This window comes from Moschus berezovskii, chromosome 9, assembly GCF_049115385.1.
Source record: "Moschus berezovskii isolate FMDL1 chromosome 9, NW_MosBer_1.0, whole genome shotgun sequence".
NCBI lineage: Eukaryota > Metazoa > Chordata > Mammalia > Artiodactyla > Moschidae > Moschus > Moschus berezovskii.
In genome coordinates, this window is record NC_142468.1 from 99,788,732 (window position 1) to 99,804,310 (window position 15,579).

Consider the following 15,579-nt stretch of genomic DNA (forward strand, 5'->3'; position numbering starts at 1 on the left):
TCCGTCACTTGCTTAACTAAAGGAAATTATTTTAGTTACATTGTGAAACAAACATCTCTTTAAGGTGACTCACTTTTACTCTATCATCCACCATCAATCCCAGAGTAACAGTCTACTCACCCCGAATTCATGACTAAGGAAATCCTTCTAAACCATTGCATAATAACTTTGCCAACCTGTATCTGCTCTACCCAGAACAGGCAGAACCTTGAATCCTCAACAAAGCTGAAACAAAAAGTTCCTTTAAGCCACAGGAGGGAACTCTACACATTTCATTTCTGTCTGGGTACCCAGACAGAAATGGATCACCTTGATAGATTTGAAACGTAGTATTATTTGATATGCAAGTAGAGGATGGATGACGGATGGATGACCATGGATGAACAGGAGAATGGCTGTATGTTTAAACACAGGAGGTGCTTACGATCTTTTCCTATACTTGTTAGAATAAACTCTGTTAGCAGTCTCGTGACCGGTGGTGAAGTTGAGACAAGTCTAAAGACTGTCTCTACGCCAAACACGAACAAAAATATCCTTGGACTTGATTGGTTAACTCAGTCAAAACACTCTTATCACGCATATATGTTTACAACTGGGGGCCAGAAAACCGAGTAAAAGGATGAGACATCCCTGTAGTGACAGAAACAAATTTATGTAAAGAAAATTTCATAATTTAACCGGAGATGCTAGGAGGGTGGATTCTGCAAGGCAGCTTTCTGGAGAAGCTGGTCTTGTGTCCTGTTCCAGAGGTGACTTCAGCGAGGAAGACTAGGGTAAACATCTTAATGTTTTAATCCATTTCTTTCTGGCATATCTTCACTCTGACTTTTCAGAGGTATTCCTTTGAGTAGAGTGGCTAACTGTTGCCTATCCTTTCTACTCTCCGTGCTCAGAACAGCCCTGACTTCTCACGCGTTTACTGCCGCTCTTTGAGCCACGCCCCCAGGTTCTGGGGCTAAGTTCGGGCCAATAAAGTTGCGCCCCAAGGGAAGGGAAGCCTCCAGCCAATGAGAGGCCAACCATAACTGCAAAGAGTAGAAAAGTCTTTTAGTGGTGTCTTCGGACCAATGAAGAGCAATGATTATGCGCCGGCTCCGGGCTACCGACAGATCACGGGCGGCTTCCTGAAACACGTGACCAGCGAGCTGAAGCAGCCCTGCCCCACCTCCTGGTCTGGAGGTAGCGCGATGGGCCACGCTTCCAATGGTTCGAAGAACTTCTCGTCACGTGCAGTTTTTGCAGGCCCAGCGGCGTCCTGAAAGTCATGTGACAGTTGACGTTGGCGCCAAGTTTCCCAATGGAAAACAAGAGCTGCCGTCACAGGCCCAGAAATCGCTGTGTCTCCGCGAATAACAGCACGGCGGGGCGGGGATAGCCTATCACGTGCTGCGGGGCGGAACGGGGCGGGGCAGGCCACTGGTTGCGGGGCGAGCTGGGCGCGCGGCGCGCAGGCGCCCTGGGGACCCGGTAGCGGCGGCGGCGGCGGTGGCTGCGGTGACGGCGGAGGCGAGAAGAGCCGTATCTTTGGCCGAAGCGGAAGGCGGCGGTGGCGGCCATGGCGGCAGATGGAGAGCGATCCCCCCTGCTCTCCGAGCCCATCGACGGTGGCGCCGGTGGAAACGGATTAGTGGGGCCGGGCGGGAGTGGGGCTGGGCCCGGGGGAGGCCTGACCCCCTCCGCACCACCGTACGGAGCCGGTAAACATGCCCCGCCCCAGGGTAAGCCGGGGCGGGGTCCGAGGTGTTCCCAGGGGCACTCTGACAGGCGGAGGGGGCGGGGCCGAGGGCGGAGGCGGGGCCCAAGCGCCAGGTGCGGGGCTGTTGCACCTGTGACTGGGTGAGGCTTCCTTCCCTCTGCAATCGCGACCGCAGCTTGGGAGCAGAAGGGAGCTCTGAGGAATCTGATAGAAGCACCGATCATAACAATCACGCTGAGCTTGTCAGAAGGGTTGAGGACCAGAAATAGTTGCCTTACTCCGTGTAGCATCAGTGAGGGTGTCTGCAAGTAATGCCAGCCCTTCTTTTTACCTTCCTCTCCAGCATTTCCCCCGTTCCCCGAGGGACACCCAGCCGTGTTGCCTGGGGAAGACCCACCCCCCTATTCACCCCTGACCAGCCCGGACAGTGGGAGTGCTCCCATGATCACCTGCCGAGTCTGCCAGTCTCTCATCAACGTGGAAGGCAAGATGCATCAGCATGTAGTCAAATGTGGCGTCTGCAATGAAGCCACTGTGAGTTATACAAATCTATGAAACGGGCCTTGTTTTCTGGATCCTCTTTCTGATCCCTTGATTCTACACCCGGACCTTCAGGCATTGGCCAAGGGCCTTTCATGAAACCCAGGTTTCAGTTCCAGGAGTCTCATACACCATTTCCCCAGAAGCCACTCACCAGGCTAATATTTACCATCCCTCATCTTCATACCTGTCTTTATACTTAAGCTTAGTTATAGTTTGTAAATCTCATGTTACATGCCTTTCATTTCTCTGTCCTGGCTAAGATTTTACCTCTCTGATCTCTTCTCAGAAGGTGTTTTTTGAAGAGCAGGGATTGGGATTAGAGATTTGCTTACTGATGTCCCCATTATTCTCTAGCCAATCAAGAATGCACCCCCAGGGAAAAAATATGTTCGATGTCCCTGCAACTGTCTGCTTATCTGCAAAGTGACTTCCCAGCGGATTGCCTGCCCTCGGCCCTACTGGTGAGGAGGAATAATTTGGGGGAGGGAATTAGTGGGGAAAATTGGAAAGCCTAAAAAAGATGAATGTTTACAGAGAATGTAAAGGTGAGAGAGCCTAGTGTTTATTTAGAAGGAGGAAAAACTAAGGGCTGCTGTGTCTCTAGAACATTATAGTCATCTTTCTCATTTCAGTGAAAAGATTAGGATAAAAGACTACTCCATCTTTAGGAAGATGGATAGTCTCATAGACTGGGTAAATTAACCTGAGGTAAAAGGGACATTAGAGACCTTAAGTTTAAGCAGTGCTCTTCCCACAAGTATTCTCTGGGGTATGACTGGCAGTGCAGAGAAGCAGAGGGACTTCTAAAGGCAGGGAGTAGGGAATGTGATGGAGGAATAATGTAGGGATCCTTAGGATTAAAAACTTTCTAAACATAGTCGTTTTCTCCTATACAGCAAAAGAATCATCAACCTGGGGCCTGTGCATCCAGGACCTTTGAGTCCAGAACCACAACCTGTGGGTGTCAGGGTCATCTGTGGACACTGCAAGAATACTTTTCTGGTGAGGAGAAGTATTAGGAGGCTGGGGGTAGGGAGGGGCAGGAGTGGAAATGTAGTCATGAATGTATTTCTGAGTTATGATAATGAATCCTGAAAAGGTCTGTTCTATGAGGAACCATTTCCCCACCTCCCACTGCCCCAGGGCTCTCATTGAAAATGACCCTGCTTCTACTTTTAATTGGTTTCTCCCTTTTCCTTTCTCCATAGTGGACAGAGTTCACAGACCGAACCTTGGCCCGTTGCCCTCACTGCAGGAAAGTGTGAGTGATTAGGGAGCAGCATCCTTGAGCTGGATAATGAATAGGGTAAAATCTACAAGGCCATTCCAAGTATCCATTTCTGTTTGCCTCCCCACAGGTCATCTATTGGGCGCAGATATCCGCGAAAGAGATGTATCTGCTGCTTCTTGCTTGGCTTACTCTTGGCAGTCACTGCCACCGGCCTTGCTGTGAGTAGACCTTGATCCAGCCCCTTTCATTCTGCAGCCTCGTCTTCTAAGGCTAAAATTGGGGAAATAGCTATCCTAAAAAGAAGTGAAACTGAGGGGGGTTTTGTTTGTCTTATTTTAACAAACAAGATGACCTAAATTTGAAGGAGACTGATCAAGTCTTCAATGTTACTATCAGAGTTAAAAACAGCCATCTTCTTTATGTGGAGGATAGAACAAATTAGTGACTTAGATTCAGTTGCTATTAGGAAGTTGTCAGACATGAAGAAAAACTGATAGGTGCCTGGGATTGTTTGAGTATCTTCCTGCCTAGCAGAAGGGAATTGGACAACTGGGCCTTTTAAAAGGTCCCTGAAGGTGGCCACATGTGGATAGGGGACAGAAACTGAAGCTTGAGTTGCTTGTTACTGTTACTAGGTTTCCTGGAAAGTGGTGAGAGATCAACAGTAACCCCATTGTTCTTCTTCATCTTTTTCAGTTTGGCACATGGAAGCATGCACGGCGATATGGAGGCATCTACGCAGCCTGGGCATTTGTCATCCTGTTGGCAGTGCTGTGTTTGGGCCGGGCTCTCTATTGGGCCTGTATGAAGGTCAGCCACCCTGTCCAGAACTTCTCCTGAGCCCCACGACGACCCACAGACTGTGCCTGGCCCCTCCCTGGTGGAGACAGTGACACTATAAAGGGAGCCGTGGTAAAAGGCTCCCTGGGCTTCTGTAAGGGGAGCCAAGCAGCTGCCTTCCTTTTCCCTGGGGAGAGGTAGGAAGGAACCAGGCCCTCACCTAGGTTTGGAGGGATAGGTAAGACCAGTGCTTGCCATCTGCTTTCCTCCAACAGTTGCTGTGTTTAGGGTGAAGTAGGCGAGAAGTTGCCCCTAAACCTGGGTCCAAAAAGACAGTTCTAGCCTTGTCCTTCCTATATGCTCCCTGAGAGCCATTCCTGTCCCTTACACATTCCAGGGCAGGGTTGGGGTGGGTAGCCCTGGGGGGGTCTCCCTCCCTCTTGTGCACCATTAGGACCTTGCTGCTGCTATTGCACTTCACCAGGGGCTGGCTCTGGTCTCAGCACCCTCAGTCTCCTCTCCCCCCGGTTCTGTGTCCTGTGGGGGTGGGGTCAGCCGCTGCTCTGTACAGAACCACAGGGACTGATGTATATAACTATTTAATGTGGGGTATGGTCCCCTAGTCTTGTATTTCCCATAATTCCTCCCTTTCAACCTTCTGCCCCAGTTGCAGTTATTTAACTGGGCTGGATAGGGTTGCTGTGTCATGGGAGAGGTTAGGGAGTCATCCTGTGCTTGTAAATAAATAAGGTCATGACTCTATTCTTTTCCAGTTGTTAATCTCTGTGTATGAAAGGATGAGGGGAATTTGTAGCCCCATGAAGGGATAGAATGCACCACCACCAAAGCTGAAACTATGGCTCTTTATTTTCACAGGGACAGTTCAAAGGAAATATCAGTAGCTTTTAATGTGAAAAAAGGAAAAGCACCACCCCTACACAAACACTCTCCTTGAGAACTCACATCTGTTATCAGAAGCCTGGTTAAAGGATTCATAGTTTAGAAGGGAAATACAATGCAGATTTCTCTAGACAGCAGTTATTAAGGAAGTTTGGGGGTAAGAATTTTAAAGCTAGCTTGGTGGGCTTATTTCCCAGGCTCAACGTGATTTGGAAGAGGTGTCACAGAGCTAGGTATAGGGTAATGGGACAGTGGTCACTGCCCAGAGCCTTAGAACGGATTTTACTGTCACACAAGGCAGGCAACAGAGACTGAGATAATAAAAAATAATCAAGGCGCCAACCAACGTTTTTGGATCGCGCATTCATCATATAGGTCCAAAAGGTGTAGGCATAGGCCGTGTCGGGGTAGAGGTGCCGGAAACTGTCAGTGAGTGGCACAGCCTGCAGCAATTCCCCGAAGCCCTGCCGCTCTTGTGGAGTGAAGCCAGCATTCTTTTTATTTCCCTTTGGGTTGCGAAGGTCAATTTCTTCATGAGCCACGTTGAGGTCCCCACATAGCACAAGGGGCTTGCGGGATGCCAAACCCTTCAGGAATTTGCGAAAGGCTTCATCCCAGCGCTGGCGATACTCCAGGCGCACCAGACCTCGACCTGCATTAGGCACATAGGCTGTCACCAGCACAAATGCATCATATTCAGCCACAATCACTCGGCCTTCCTGATCATGTTCTTCCTCACCTACAGAAATGATGGAACAATTAGCAAAAAGAAGTTTTAAGAAAAGGGAAAGGAGAGAATAAAAGAATCAAGAATTGGGGCTGGACTGGGATACCAGCAATTAGTTTGGAAGTGCTGGGCTTTAGAAAATCAATAGGGTCTCACCAATGCCATAAGAGACTTTGAGTGGGCACTGGCGGGAGAGGAGGCCCACACCACTGTACCCTTCCTTGTCTGAAGGAGCTGACCAATACTGATGGGATAATCCAGACAGTTCTTGAAGTTCAACTGGTAGTTTGTTCTCTGAACATTTGGTCTCTTGGAGGCACAGGATGTCTGGGGCTTCTTCCTTTACCCACTGTAAGTGAAATTAAATGTAGAAAAAGTATTATCAATTCAGCAGCCATTTACTGAAAAATCTATATGCTAAGTACTAGAAATATACAGATGAGACACAGTCTCTGCAGAAATAACGTCTAACAGCACAATATTAAAACTTATAAATGAAGGGCAGACAGGCAAGAAGAGTGTTACATGCAACACTGAGGAATTCTTGTTTTCTTCCCCCAAAGGCCCTGGATAGCCAGCTAAGATTTTTAAGCAGTAGTTATTTAAATGTTGGCTATGCAGCAAATAAAATGGAGCAAGTCCAGTAAGGAGATTTTCCCAACATGCCAGGGAAGAGATGAGGACATTATAAATAAGAAAATAGCAATGGAACTGTTGAAATGGCATTTGAAAAATAACAAGGTTTTTTGGTGAAAACCTAGTACCTTTCCCACAAGAGAACTACCGTGCTAGGGACTAAGATGGAAAAAGATGATTGAACGCCAAGATCAGCCTCTGCACCCCCTTAATTCCACTCACATCTAAACCTTTCTTCTTAATCCAGGCTCGAAGCCCATCCACGTTCCACGAGCAGATCTTGAGTGTGGCTGATTTGCCACTGGGTGAGGTTTTCTGATCTGGGGGGTCTTCATAGAGAACTGCGCCCTCTCCTACTGCCTCTTTTTCGGTCTTTTTCGCTCCTGCCTTACTCTTCTTCGCCTCTGGCTCTATAAAATTAGTAATACATAATGGGATATAGTTGGCGGTACCAACTTTGATCCAAAGTTAACTATAGACCCACTAAGAGCCTGCAGCTGCCGCGACTTCTTCACAAATATGAGTATACTGTCGGTGTCGGTCTGGACTTCCCGTTCAACGGTCCGTACTTCCCGTTCAGCTAGGTAATTATAGACATCCCCATCGCTGCCTCTAGGGAGAGGGACCCATTTCATTCTCTTACCAGTCTTGGGCTCTTCCGCGTCTTCGACCACCGCTCCCTTTTTCCCACGTTTCGGCATCACTGTAATGTACGCCCTTCTGCACCAGTTCCACTTCGCCCACTGAAGCAGTATTTTGATCGCGTTGCCTACAAGTGCAAAGAAGTCGTGAAACCAGCTAGAGCAGAAGACTCCACCCTCAACGCCCACGTACCAAGTACCGCCTTTCAAATTGTATTATCTCTGAATTCCTTCCCCGCCTCCGTGCACCGTCAGCCTTTCGGCCCCTCACCCCCAAGACTAGATCATTTCATCGTGTCTCATACACTTCTCGCGAGATCCGCCCTCCGGCCAATCGAGGGACTTAATTGAGAGTCCCGACCTGGCCTTGCGGGTCAGACGTCCAGAGAAGCTGCTAAGATGGGCAAAACACAAACCCTTTAGCTGACCTGCTCCGGTCCCTGCCTGCCTCCTCCTTAACCCAGCACAAAGAATGGAGCACGCTGTGCCCCACGTGGGTAACTGGCGTGGTCACGTGATCTGAGCTGCTCTTCCGGGGCGGAGGAACACGGGTCATTGGTCTAGTTGCACCACGTGACTGAAAGCTTCCCGCCCTTCTCCCGGACTCCGGGACACTGAAGGGCCCACCCTCCATTCTTGGACTGTTTATCAATATGCCAGATTCACAAGTCTTTCTGCCACCCTGACTGGAGATCCCAAAGCTGTGTGAAAGAGAACGAAATCAGTGGAAAAGGCTGTGCTGGACCATGGGAGAGAAGCAGAGGGACGGACAGGAATTTAAGGAGCAGACGCCGGCTCAGCGTTCCCGGCAGTTAAGCGAACAGGCCCGCGAAGGGGTCTTGATGGGTCGTCGTAACGACCGAGGTTGGGACGGCGCTGGCGCGCTACCTACGGGAATTTTTTGGTAGCTGCTGTTCTGGTTGGCGCGGCTCATCTTCCTGCTCTGCGACCCGGAGTCTGCGTCCCAGCGCGGACTGGTGAGGGCTCCGTGGCTCCAGTACTGGCTCGGAGCCATGCCGGCGGTGCTGGGTTTTGAAGGCAGCGCCAACAAGATTGGCGTGGGAGTGGTACGGGATGGTAAAGTACTGGCAAACCCGCGGCGGACGTACGTCACGCCTCCCGGCACAGGTGAGGAACCGGGGATTTGTAATTCGTGGCGCACTTCTCCGCACAGCATCCCCTGCTATCTGTCTAAATGTCGGTGAAGAGTGCGCATTGTGCACTCATAATTTTTGATCCTAGTCTCTGAGATTATGTAACGGTAAGAGGGCTTCCCAGGTGGCTCAGTGGTAAAGAATCTGCCTGCAGTGCAGGAGACTTGAGTTCGATCCGTGGGTCGAGAAGATCTTCTGGGGAACGGAATGGCAACCCACTCCAGTATTCTTGTCTGGAGAATCCTATGGACGGAGGAGCCTAGTGGACTACAGTCTATGGGGTCGCAAAGAGTTGGATAAGACAGCACGCACACACATTATTTCGAGGCTGATGGGTAGAAGAGTTACAGGCACTTGGAACTGGATCTTCTGAGTTTGTTCAGCCTATACTGAGTACCATTTATGTTCTAATTATCGGCTGCCCTTGCAATATTTGGTGGTTGTTTTTGGACTTCTGTACCTTGTTCCTAAAATGGTAATGATAATACCTGTGTCATTCGGTCTGGAGAGTTAAAGTACCGGACACATTGACCACTTTCCGTAAATGTTATTTCTAAGTTCTATTGTGTGTTTCCTACTTTACTCCCAAACACCTCCTTCCATAGGAGAGGGCAGCAGACTTGTGTATACCCAAAAAGCCTCCCTGAACCGGTGATGTTGTAACAGGTTACTCGTTAGAAATGGATATATATGTTTAGCACTCAAGCTTCTTGGCATTTGGCACCAAGAATGTGAAGATAAAATAGGCAGTGCTTTGAGTTGCTCATGGTTAAGCTCGGAAAAGTACCGATTAACTATAATGCTGTAATTGTTATATGTTATATATAGTGTGTTAATTTCAATGATGTTACCATGCATAGTGTTTGTAGAGTCATAGGGAATCACCAAAAAGTATGAGGTATTGAGTTCTGAGTAGGAGTTGAGTATGAAGAAGGGCCTGAACAGGTTGAAAAGACTTTATCTGAAGACAGGATGTTTGAGGAAAAGGGAAGGAACTCTTCCTACCCTACTCAAATGTCTGTTTTGACTCTAGGTGCCTTCTGTCAGAAAATTCTTAGGATCTCTGACTTGCTTCGTCTCCTAGGATTCCTTCCAGGTGATACTGCCAGGCACCACCGAGCTGTTATCCTGGACCTGCTTCAGGAGGCACTAACGGAGGCTGGATTAACCTCTGAGGATATTGATTGCATCGCATACACCAAAGGTATAGCTAGAAGTGTGGGCAACAGTGGAAGAATACACCTGGAACCCAGCTAGGGCAAAATAGCCTGCATTTCACCTCTGATACCACCACTACTTCCACTGTACCTTCACATCCCCCGCTTCCCTCAACTCTGTTTTCCCAATCTCTATAGGATTCTAAGCCCCATTCTGTCCCCATAGGTCCTGGCATGGGTGCCCCACTGGTTTCTGTGGCTGTTGTGGCCCGTACTGTGGCCCAGTTATGGAATAAGCCAATCCTGGGTGTTAACCACTGTATAGGTCACATTGAGATGGGCCGCCTCATCACTGGAGCCACCAACCCTACTGTGCTGTATGTCAGTGGAGGAAATACACAGGTATTTAGAATTCTTCACCATTCTTTCTTTTTCCCTCAGAGATTTTTGGGTATTTTTAATGAAACAAAACAGATCTAAACCCACAGCTTCTGGAAGAATCATTTGTTCTTGCTGGTTTTGTATCTGTCCTCAAACTTGACCTTGACCTTGTTGGGCCACACATTTAATCGCAGGGTCTCTGAAGACATTCTCATTGGCAACAGTTTTTTTCCAAGGGGATACCTACAGAGTACCTTGTGGGCTTGAAGTGATATACTTCAAGTTACAAACTTTCACAGAAGACTTGCTCTCTGACCTCCTGGCAATTTTCTTCTTGCCCATGGTAGCTTTCACTTTGTACCTTGCTAGCAAGGTAGCAAGATCATAGGTGTTCTTCATGATGACTGGCCAGGGGCATCACCACCTTCCCAGTTTTCATGAACTTGCCCATTTTGGCAGAAGCCATTCAGGACTACAGCAGAAAAGTTCCACCATGCCTTCTTAATTTCTGAGGCATTGTACTAGCAACTTTCACTTTCTTCCTGAGTGGTAGGAAAACTGGGCTCATCTGAAGCTAAAATGTGATACATTGGAACATTGGATGACTTTTATATGTGGCTATAGAGATGAGGAATTTCAAACTTAGAGAAGGAAAGAATAGTAAGGATTGAAGTGTTTAAGGATTTTAATTTTCATTATTTTGAAGCTGATTTTTCCTATGAATGTTAGCAATTAAAACTAAGGGGCACTTGGGAGTTCAGTGGTTAAGACTCTGCTTTCAATGCTGGGAGCACGGGTTTTATCCCTTGTCTGGGGACTAAGATCCTACATGCCTCAAGGTGCAGTCAGAAAATTTTTTTTAAAAAAAGAAAAAACTAAGGAGTACTATCTCATTTGTTTCTTTACAACATTTGTTTTAGTTACTGGTAGTAAATATATAGGTTTTTTTTTTTTTAAGAGTGAAAACGTAAGTAATTTAAAAAACGTTTTATGAATGGTGGAAGATGTTTTAAATTTATAGATGAAGCCAGAGTTATTTGGGATACCTTACAAGATCTTTTTAAGTTGAGATTGGAGAACTCTAGCCTGCCTTTTCCACCTAACCACCTGATGGGACTATTGTCCAGACTGATTCCTCTCTCAGTTTATGAAAGGATTATATTCTAAAAGTTCATTTTGTGAAATAGTTATTACAGATGAAGCACACATTCCTATGAAAATGACGTGGGAACTTTAATGGGTAGAGAGCAGGTAATTGGTTGAGGCCTGAAGGATATTTATTATACAAGGTTAGGAACTTGGGGTGTCGAAAGTAACAGTGGAAGCTTACAAGATTTACTTGAGATGAGCAGTGATGGAATTTTCTCTTTTCCTCTTTCCCTTTGAAGCCTGCTTAGGTGTGAAAAACAAGGTGATTGACTAGGGAAGAGCAGATGGCAGAAGTAGATAGGCAGAATTTTTCTTTATGCTTTTGATTCCAGCCTTTTATCAGTAGAGTAAGGGCTACATCACAATGGAAGAAAATCCCTAGCAGCACCAGAAAGGGAAAGGGACTTAATGATCCTTTGGAAGTACTGTCAGAAGTCTGGAGCTTGTGTGTCAAAGGGTGATAAATATTCTCTGTGCTAGAAGTTGGTCACATATGAAGAGTGGACAGAAGTTGGTTGCCAGTGCTGAGCTGGATGAGCAATTAGTCTGACCCAGTATGGGATTTTTGGGTTTTGTTTTTGTTGTTGTTATTGCTGCACCAAGTGGCTTGTGGGATCTTAGTTCTCCTGCCAGGGACTGAATGCATCTGCAACCAGCTACGGGGAATTCCCTGGGATTTTTGAGTTTTTTTTTTTTAAACTCTACCTTGGTGGTTTCCAAATATTACCACCCTCGTAGGATAATCTTGAAGAACTCTGGTTCCCTGCCTCCAAGAAGGAAAACTTTCCCTAGTCCACATTGTCTTGACTGCTTTTAAAGGAATATCAGCAACCTCCAAGCTAGAAAAATGTATCCAAAATGATAACTTACTTCTCCCCTGACCTAGGTTACCTTCTTAGACTAGAAATCTACTCTGGGAATCCTTAGGGTGTATATAGACTTCTCAGATAAGCACTATATAAAAGTACCTATTGAGGGTTTGGGAAAGTACTTTATTTCCATTGCCTATTGAAGTTCTAGTGACCGTGTTGATCCTCTGCTATATTCTTCCCCAAGCCAAATGCTCCTCTTTACAGACTTGAGGTTTCATGGACATCCTCATCACCCTTAGGTGATTGCGTATTCAGAACATCGTTACCGCATCTTTGGGGAAACCATTGATATTGCCGTGGGTAATTGTCTGGATCGTTTTGCTCGAGTGCTGAAGGTAAGTCATTGAGGCTACAGAGAATATAAGTTGTGAATGAATTTTGGGAGACCCATGGAAAAGGAAAGGGAAGATAAATTAGCTTCTTTTGCTTCATAGATACCTGCCTTCATCCTGTTTTTCCTTCTGCTAGATTTCCAATGACCCAAGTCCAGGCTACAACATTGAGCAAATGGCAAAGCGGTAAGGGGAATAAGGCAGAAGGAGGCTGACTGGTGGGGTCCAAGGATTTCCCTATGTATGTGTTCATGAGCTTTGGGAGGGCTGTGGAGGGTGAGCAGCCAGCTGACTACAGGCCTTGTGCCTCATATACTCACTCCCACATAGAGGCAAGAAGCTAGTTGAGCTGCCATACACTGTAAAGGGGATGGACGTCTCATTCTCTGGGATCTTGTCTTTTATTGAGGTGAGTGTGGGGAGGTGAGGAGATGGGCACTTTCATGCTTTTTAGTGAAGTGTGCAAGTTTTGCTCAGTGTAGTATTTTCTTATGTAGCATAGAACTGGCCTATGTTAGATGCTGAATAAATTCATCTAGCAAATACTTACTGAACATGTTTTGTGTACCAAGTGCTGTTCAAGGTAATAGTGATACTAGATGGAGCAAAACAAAAATCTGCCTACTTGGAGCATGTGTTTCATGGGGCATGGGAGGAGGGAGGGAGACAGAAAAAGAGACAAATAAATGGGAAAAACATAAAAAGGGTCAGATGGGGACAAGTCTGGAGAGAAATTAACCAGGGCAGGGGCCAGAAGGTGAGAGGGCAGGCATTCATGATTATTGAATCTTGAAAGAAGGCTGCTGCTGCTATATATATATATATATATATATATATATATATGGCTCAGTGCCAGTGAAGAGCAATATATCCTGGTAAGGGTGAATTGTGGTAAAATGTAGTGATTGTCCAAGTGTGCTAGTTTTCTGCTCACGTGTCATCCCCAGACCACAGTTCACTGTTTTATCTGTTTGCCCCTGTAACTGCAGGATGTAGCCCAGCGGATGCTGGCCACTGGAGAGTGTACTCCCGAGGATCTGTGCTTCTCCCTGCAGGTAATGAAGTGAAGAGCTGGGAGAGAAAGGTGGAGCTGACAGAACTAAACTGGGATCGCCTCTGATGTTTTCAACTTGTCTGCCCCCCCACAGGAAACTGTGTTTGCAATGCTGGTTGAGATCACAGAGCGGGCCATGGCACATTGTGGCTCCCAGGAGGCCCTCATTGTGGGAGGAGTAGGGTGTATGTATCATTGAACTGTGCTTCTCTTTCATATTTTGGGGCATGTGCATCTTGCTCCTGATACTCTAAATCTCTAAGGGTTTGGGGAAATGACTTATTTTGTTTCTGTCCTGTGCTTCCCAATCCTTGCACCTGCTTCATTTTCCTAAGTCAGTGCACATGAGGTGTATAGCTAGACTGGAGAAATGGCTAAAAATAAGCTAATCGTAGCCCTGCCTCTGCAGGTAATGTGAGGTTACAGGAAATGATGGAGACCATGTGCCAGGAACGTGGAGCTCGGCTTTTTGCTACAGATGAAAGGTAAAGGCCCTCCCACCCACACACACTCCCCCCGCCCTGCCCAATTGCTGTGATTTTCTACCCTTTGATTATGAGTTTCATACCTCTTTTCCTTCCCAGATTCTGCATTGACAACGGAGCCATGATAGCCCAGGCTGGGTGGGAGATGTTTCAGGCTGGACACAGGACCCCTCTCAGTGAAACTGGGATCACACAGAGGTAAGTGGCCCCTGGGAGGAAGTAGACAGACAGCATTATATGGGAGGTAGGCAAAAATCTCGGAGAAGTCAATGGCAAGCCACTCCAGTACTCTTGCCTAGAAAATTCCATGGACGGAGGAGCCTGGTAGGCTGCAGTACATGGGGTCACTACAAGTCAGACATGACTGAGCGACTTCACTTTCACTTTTCAGTTTCACACATTGGAGAAGGAAATGGCAACCCACTCCAGTGTTCTTGCCTGGAGAATCCCAGGGACAGGGGAGCCTGGTGGGCTGCCGTCTATGGGGTCGCACAGAGTCCGACACGACTGAAGTGACTTAGCAGCAGCAGCAGCAGGCAAAAATCCAGCAGGAAAAGGACCCAGAATAGTTTGGGCAAAGAAGAATGGAATAAGGGATAACTGTCCACCAAGTTTTTCCTTTTTTTTTTTTTTTAAACAGGTATCGGACAGATGAAGTAGAAGTGACCTGGAGGGACTAACAAAGTTAACAGGATTGGAGTATGTAGTGCCCTGAGTGGAGCCCAAGAGACTCTAGGTCTTAATCTGTATCCTGTCAAGGCTGTGGACTCCCTTGTCTCATCATTTGAACCTCAAGAATTGATTCAGCATTAAAATACTTTTGGTTTTTATATGTTGGCAATTGACTTGTGTTCCGGAAGAATACACATTTGGCAATGGTTAAATCCTTTTGATGGGTCGATGGATAAGGAGGGCAGGGATCAGAGCAGCACCCTGGTGGACTGCAGGTAGCCTTGGGAGCTGCTGCTCTGGAGCTAAAATTGAGGAGAATCTCTGAGATACTCTAATCTTCCCTTAGGAATGCATTATCATTGGTACTATTTTAGCATCAGGTCTTGTGTTAATTCCTTTACATTCATCACCTTGTTTAAATTATTTTAAGTGTAGGTACTCAGGATTTCCCTGAAAACAGCCTGAAGCCAGATATAATTTCATACTAATTGATAACTCAAAAGTAAAACTGTCTCTCCTCCATACACTTAAGCCTACAGACATTTCCATTGGCAGACCAGAGGGAGGCCCTGGGTACATGTCCTGCCACAACCATCAGAATTAACCTCATCATGTACTTTTGTTTATACCAGTCACTCACATAAGAAGTGGTGACTATCATCAAGTCACCTCTCATCTTTTAAACTCTAAAACCATTACTCCCACTCCCTTTTTTGTCCCTGTCTACCTGCTTCTTTTAACTCTTGAAATTCTTTTTGTGCTCTCTGATGTTAGCAGCCAGTCATTAGCAAAAATCCCATGTATCCTCCACATCATCTCTGAATGTTCCCTTTCCATAGCTGTGCTCTGAGCCCTGGTTTCTCCTGAGGATTCTGCTGCCACCGTAGTGGTGGTTTCTCTCACACGCATTGTAGCACTAGGCCAGCCTGGAGGCAGTGTGGGAGTCCTCATTTTTCCTCATACTATTTTTAGACTACTCTCATCTCTAACATACCTTGGCTCTAAAACTGTATCTGTCATAAATCTTGGTGCTTTAAATATCCATATAGATTATCTAACACTCTGGTCTCAGCTCTTTGCACCTCCACTGATCTTGTCCTATAGTCCCACTTCAGCTACTCATTCCTTTGGTCATATTCTAGCCCTGCTGCTACTCCATATCTCAATCT

General features: G+C 46.7%; 3 protein-coding genes across 9 annotated transcripts; 2 read left to right on the forward strand and 1 right to left on the reverse strand.

The window, feature by feature from the left end:
* Positions 1–1,413: 1,413 nt before the first annotated feature.
* On the forward strand, positions 1,414–5,012 carry PIP4P1 (phosphatidylinositol-4,5-bisphosphate 4-phosphatase 1). 2 transcript variants are annotated; one of them, XM_055436765.2, is made up of 7 exons: positions 1,414–1,718; positions 2,040–2,230; positions 2,594–2,700; positions 3,136–3,241; positions 3,448–3,500; positions 3,598–3,688; positions 4,167–5,012. In XM_055436765.2, exons 1-7 carry the CDS (start codon positions 1,556–1,558, stop codon positions 4,308–4,310), a joined length of 855 nt encoding a protein of 284 aa, XP_055292740.1. In that variant the 5' UTR covers positions 1,414–1,555; the 3' UTR covers positions 4,311–5,012. The 2 variants fall into 2 exon arrangements, with proteins under 2 accessions (XP_055292740.1, XP_055292741.1); XM_055436766.2 differs by having other exon boundaries at positions 1,414–1,697.
* An 87-nt stretch (positions 5,013–5,099) lies between these two features.
* APEX1 (apurinic/apyrimidinic endodeoxyribonuclease 1) lies at positions 5,100–7,678 on the reverse strand. 5 transcript variants are annotated; one of them, XM_055436759.2, is made up of 5 exons: positions 7,583–7,678; positions 7,157–7,282; positions 6,736–6,923; positions 6,034–6,226; positions 5,100–5,889 (listed from the first exon to the last, which is right to left on the reverse strand). In XM_055436759.2, the coding sequence occupies exons 2-5, from the start codon at positions 7,212–7,214 to the stop codon at positions 5,372–5,374; spliced, it is 957 nt and encodes a 318-aa protein (XP_055292734.1). In that variant the 5' UTR covers positions 7,215–7,282; positions 7,583–7,678; the 3' UTR covers positions 5,100–5,371. The 5 variants fall into 5 exon arrangements, with proteins under 5 accessions (XP_055292734.1, XP_055292733.1, XP_055292735.1 ...); XM_055436758.2 differs by having other exon boundaries at positions 7,516–7,657; XM_055436760.2 differs by having other exon boundaries at positions 7,571–7,654.
* Positions 7,679–7,771: 93 nt separating this feature from the next.
* Positions 7,772–14,568, forward strand: OSGEP (O-sialoglycoprotein endopeptidase). Of its 2 annotated transcripts, none has more exons than XM_055436877.2 (11): positions 7,772–8,282; positions 9,393–9,512; positions 9,791–9,867; positions 12,107–12,202; positions 12,336–12,385; positions 12,530–12,608; positions 13,189–13,254; positions 13,348–13,438; positions 13,663–13,738; positions 13,838–13,936; positions 14,379–14,568. In XM_055436877.2, the coding sequence occupies exons 1-11, from the start codon at positions 8,168–8,170 to the stop codon at positions 14,416–14,418; spliced, it is 909 nt and encodes a 302-aa protein (XP_055292852.1). In that variant the 5' UTR covers positions 7,772–8,167; the 3' UTR covers positions 14,419–14,568. The 2 variants fall into 2 exon arrangements, with proteins under 2 accessions (XP_055292852.1, XP_055292851.1); XM_055436876.2 differs by having other exon boundaries at positions 7,774–8,282; positions 9,692–9,867.
* The last annotated feature ends 1,011 nt before the right edge of the window (positions 14,569–15,579 follow it).

What these genes read in the sequence shown, in the direction of transcription:
- PIP4P1 (XM_055436765.2), top strand. Translation starts at nt 1,556, where the DNA reads ATGGCGGCAGATGGAGAGCGATCCCCCCTGCTCTCCGAGCCCATCGAC. An exon ending in GCCTGCCCTCGGCCCTACTG is followed by an intron (nt 2,701 to 3,135) that starts GTGAGGAGGAAT and finishes TCTCCTATACAG; the next exon opens with CAAAAGAATCATCAACCTGG. An exon ending in ACTGCAAGAATACTTTTCTG is followed by an intron (nt 3,242 to 3,447) that starts GTGAGGAGAAGT and finishes CTTTCTCCATAG; the next exon opens with TGGACAGAGTTCACAGACCG.
- OSGEP (XM_055436876.2), top strand. Translation starts at nt 8,168, where the DNA reads ATGCCGGCGGTGCTGGGTTTTGAAGGCAGCGCCAACAAGATTGGCGTG. An exon ending in CGTCACGCCTCCCGGCACAG is followed by an intron (nt 8,283 to 9,392) that starts GTGAGGAACCGG and finishes TTCGTCTCCTAG; the next exon opens with GATTCCTTCCAGGTGATACT. An exon ending in GAAACTGGGATCACACAGAG is followed by an intron (nt 13,937 to 14,378) that starts GTAAGTGGCCCC and finishes TTTTTTAAACAG; the next exon opens with GTATCGGACAGATGAAGTAG.
- APEX1 (XM_055436759.2), bottom strand. Translation starts at nt 7,214, where the DNA reads ATGCCGAAACGTGGGAAAAAGGGAGCGGTGGTCGAAGACGCGGAAGAG. An exon ending in CGCGGAAGAGCCCAAGACTG is followed by an intron (nt 6,924 to 7,156) that starts GTAAGAGAATGA and finishes CTAATTTTATAG; the next exon opens with AGCCAGAGGCGAAGAAGAGT. An exon ending in TTAAGAAGAAAGGTTTAGAT is followed by an intron (nt 6,227 to 6,735) that starts GTGAGTGGAATT and finishes TTTCACTTACAG; the next exon opens with TGGGTAAAGGAAGAAGCCCC.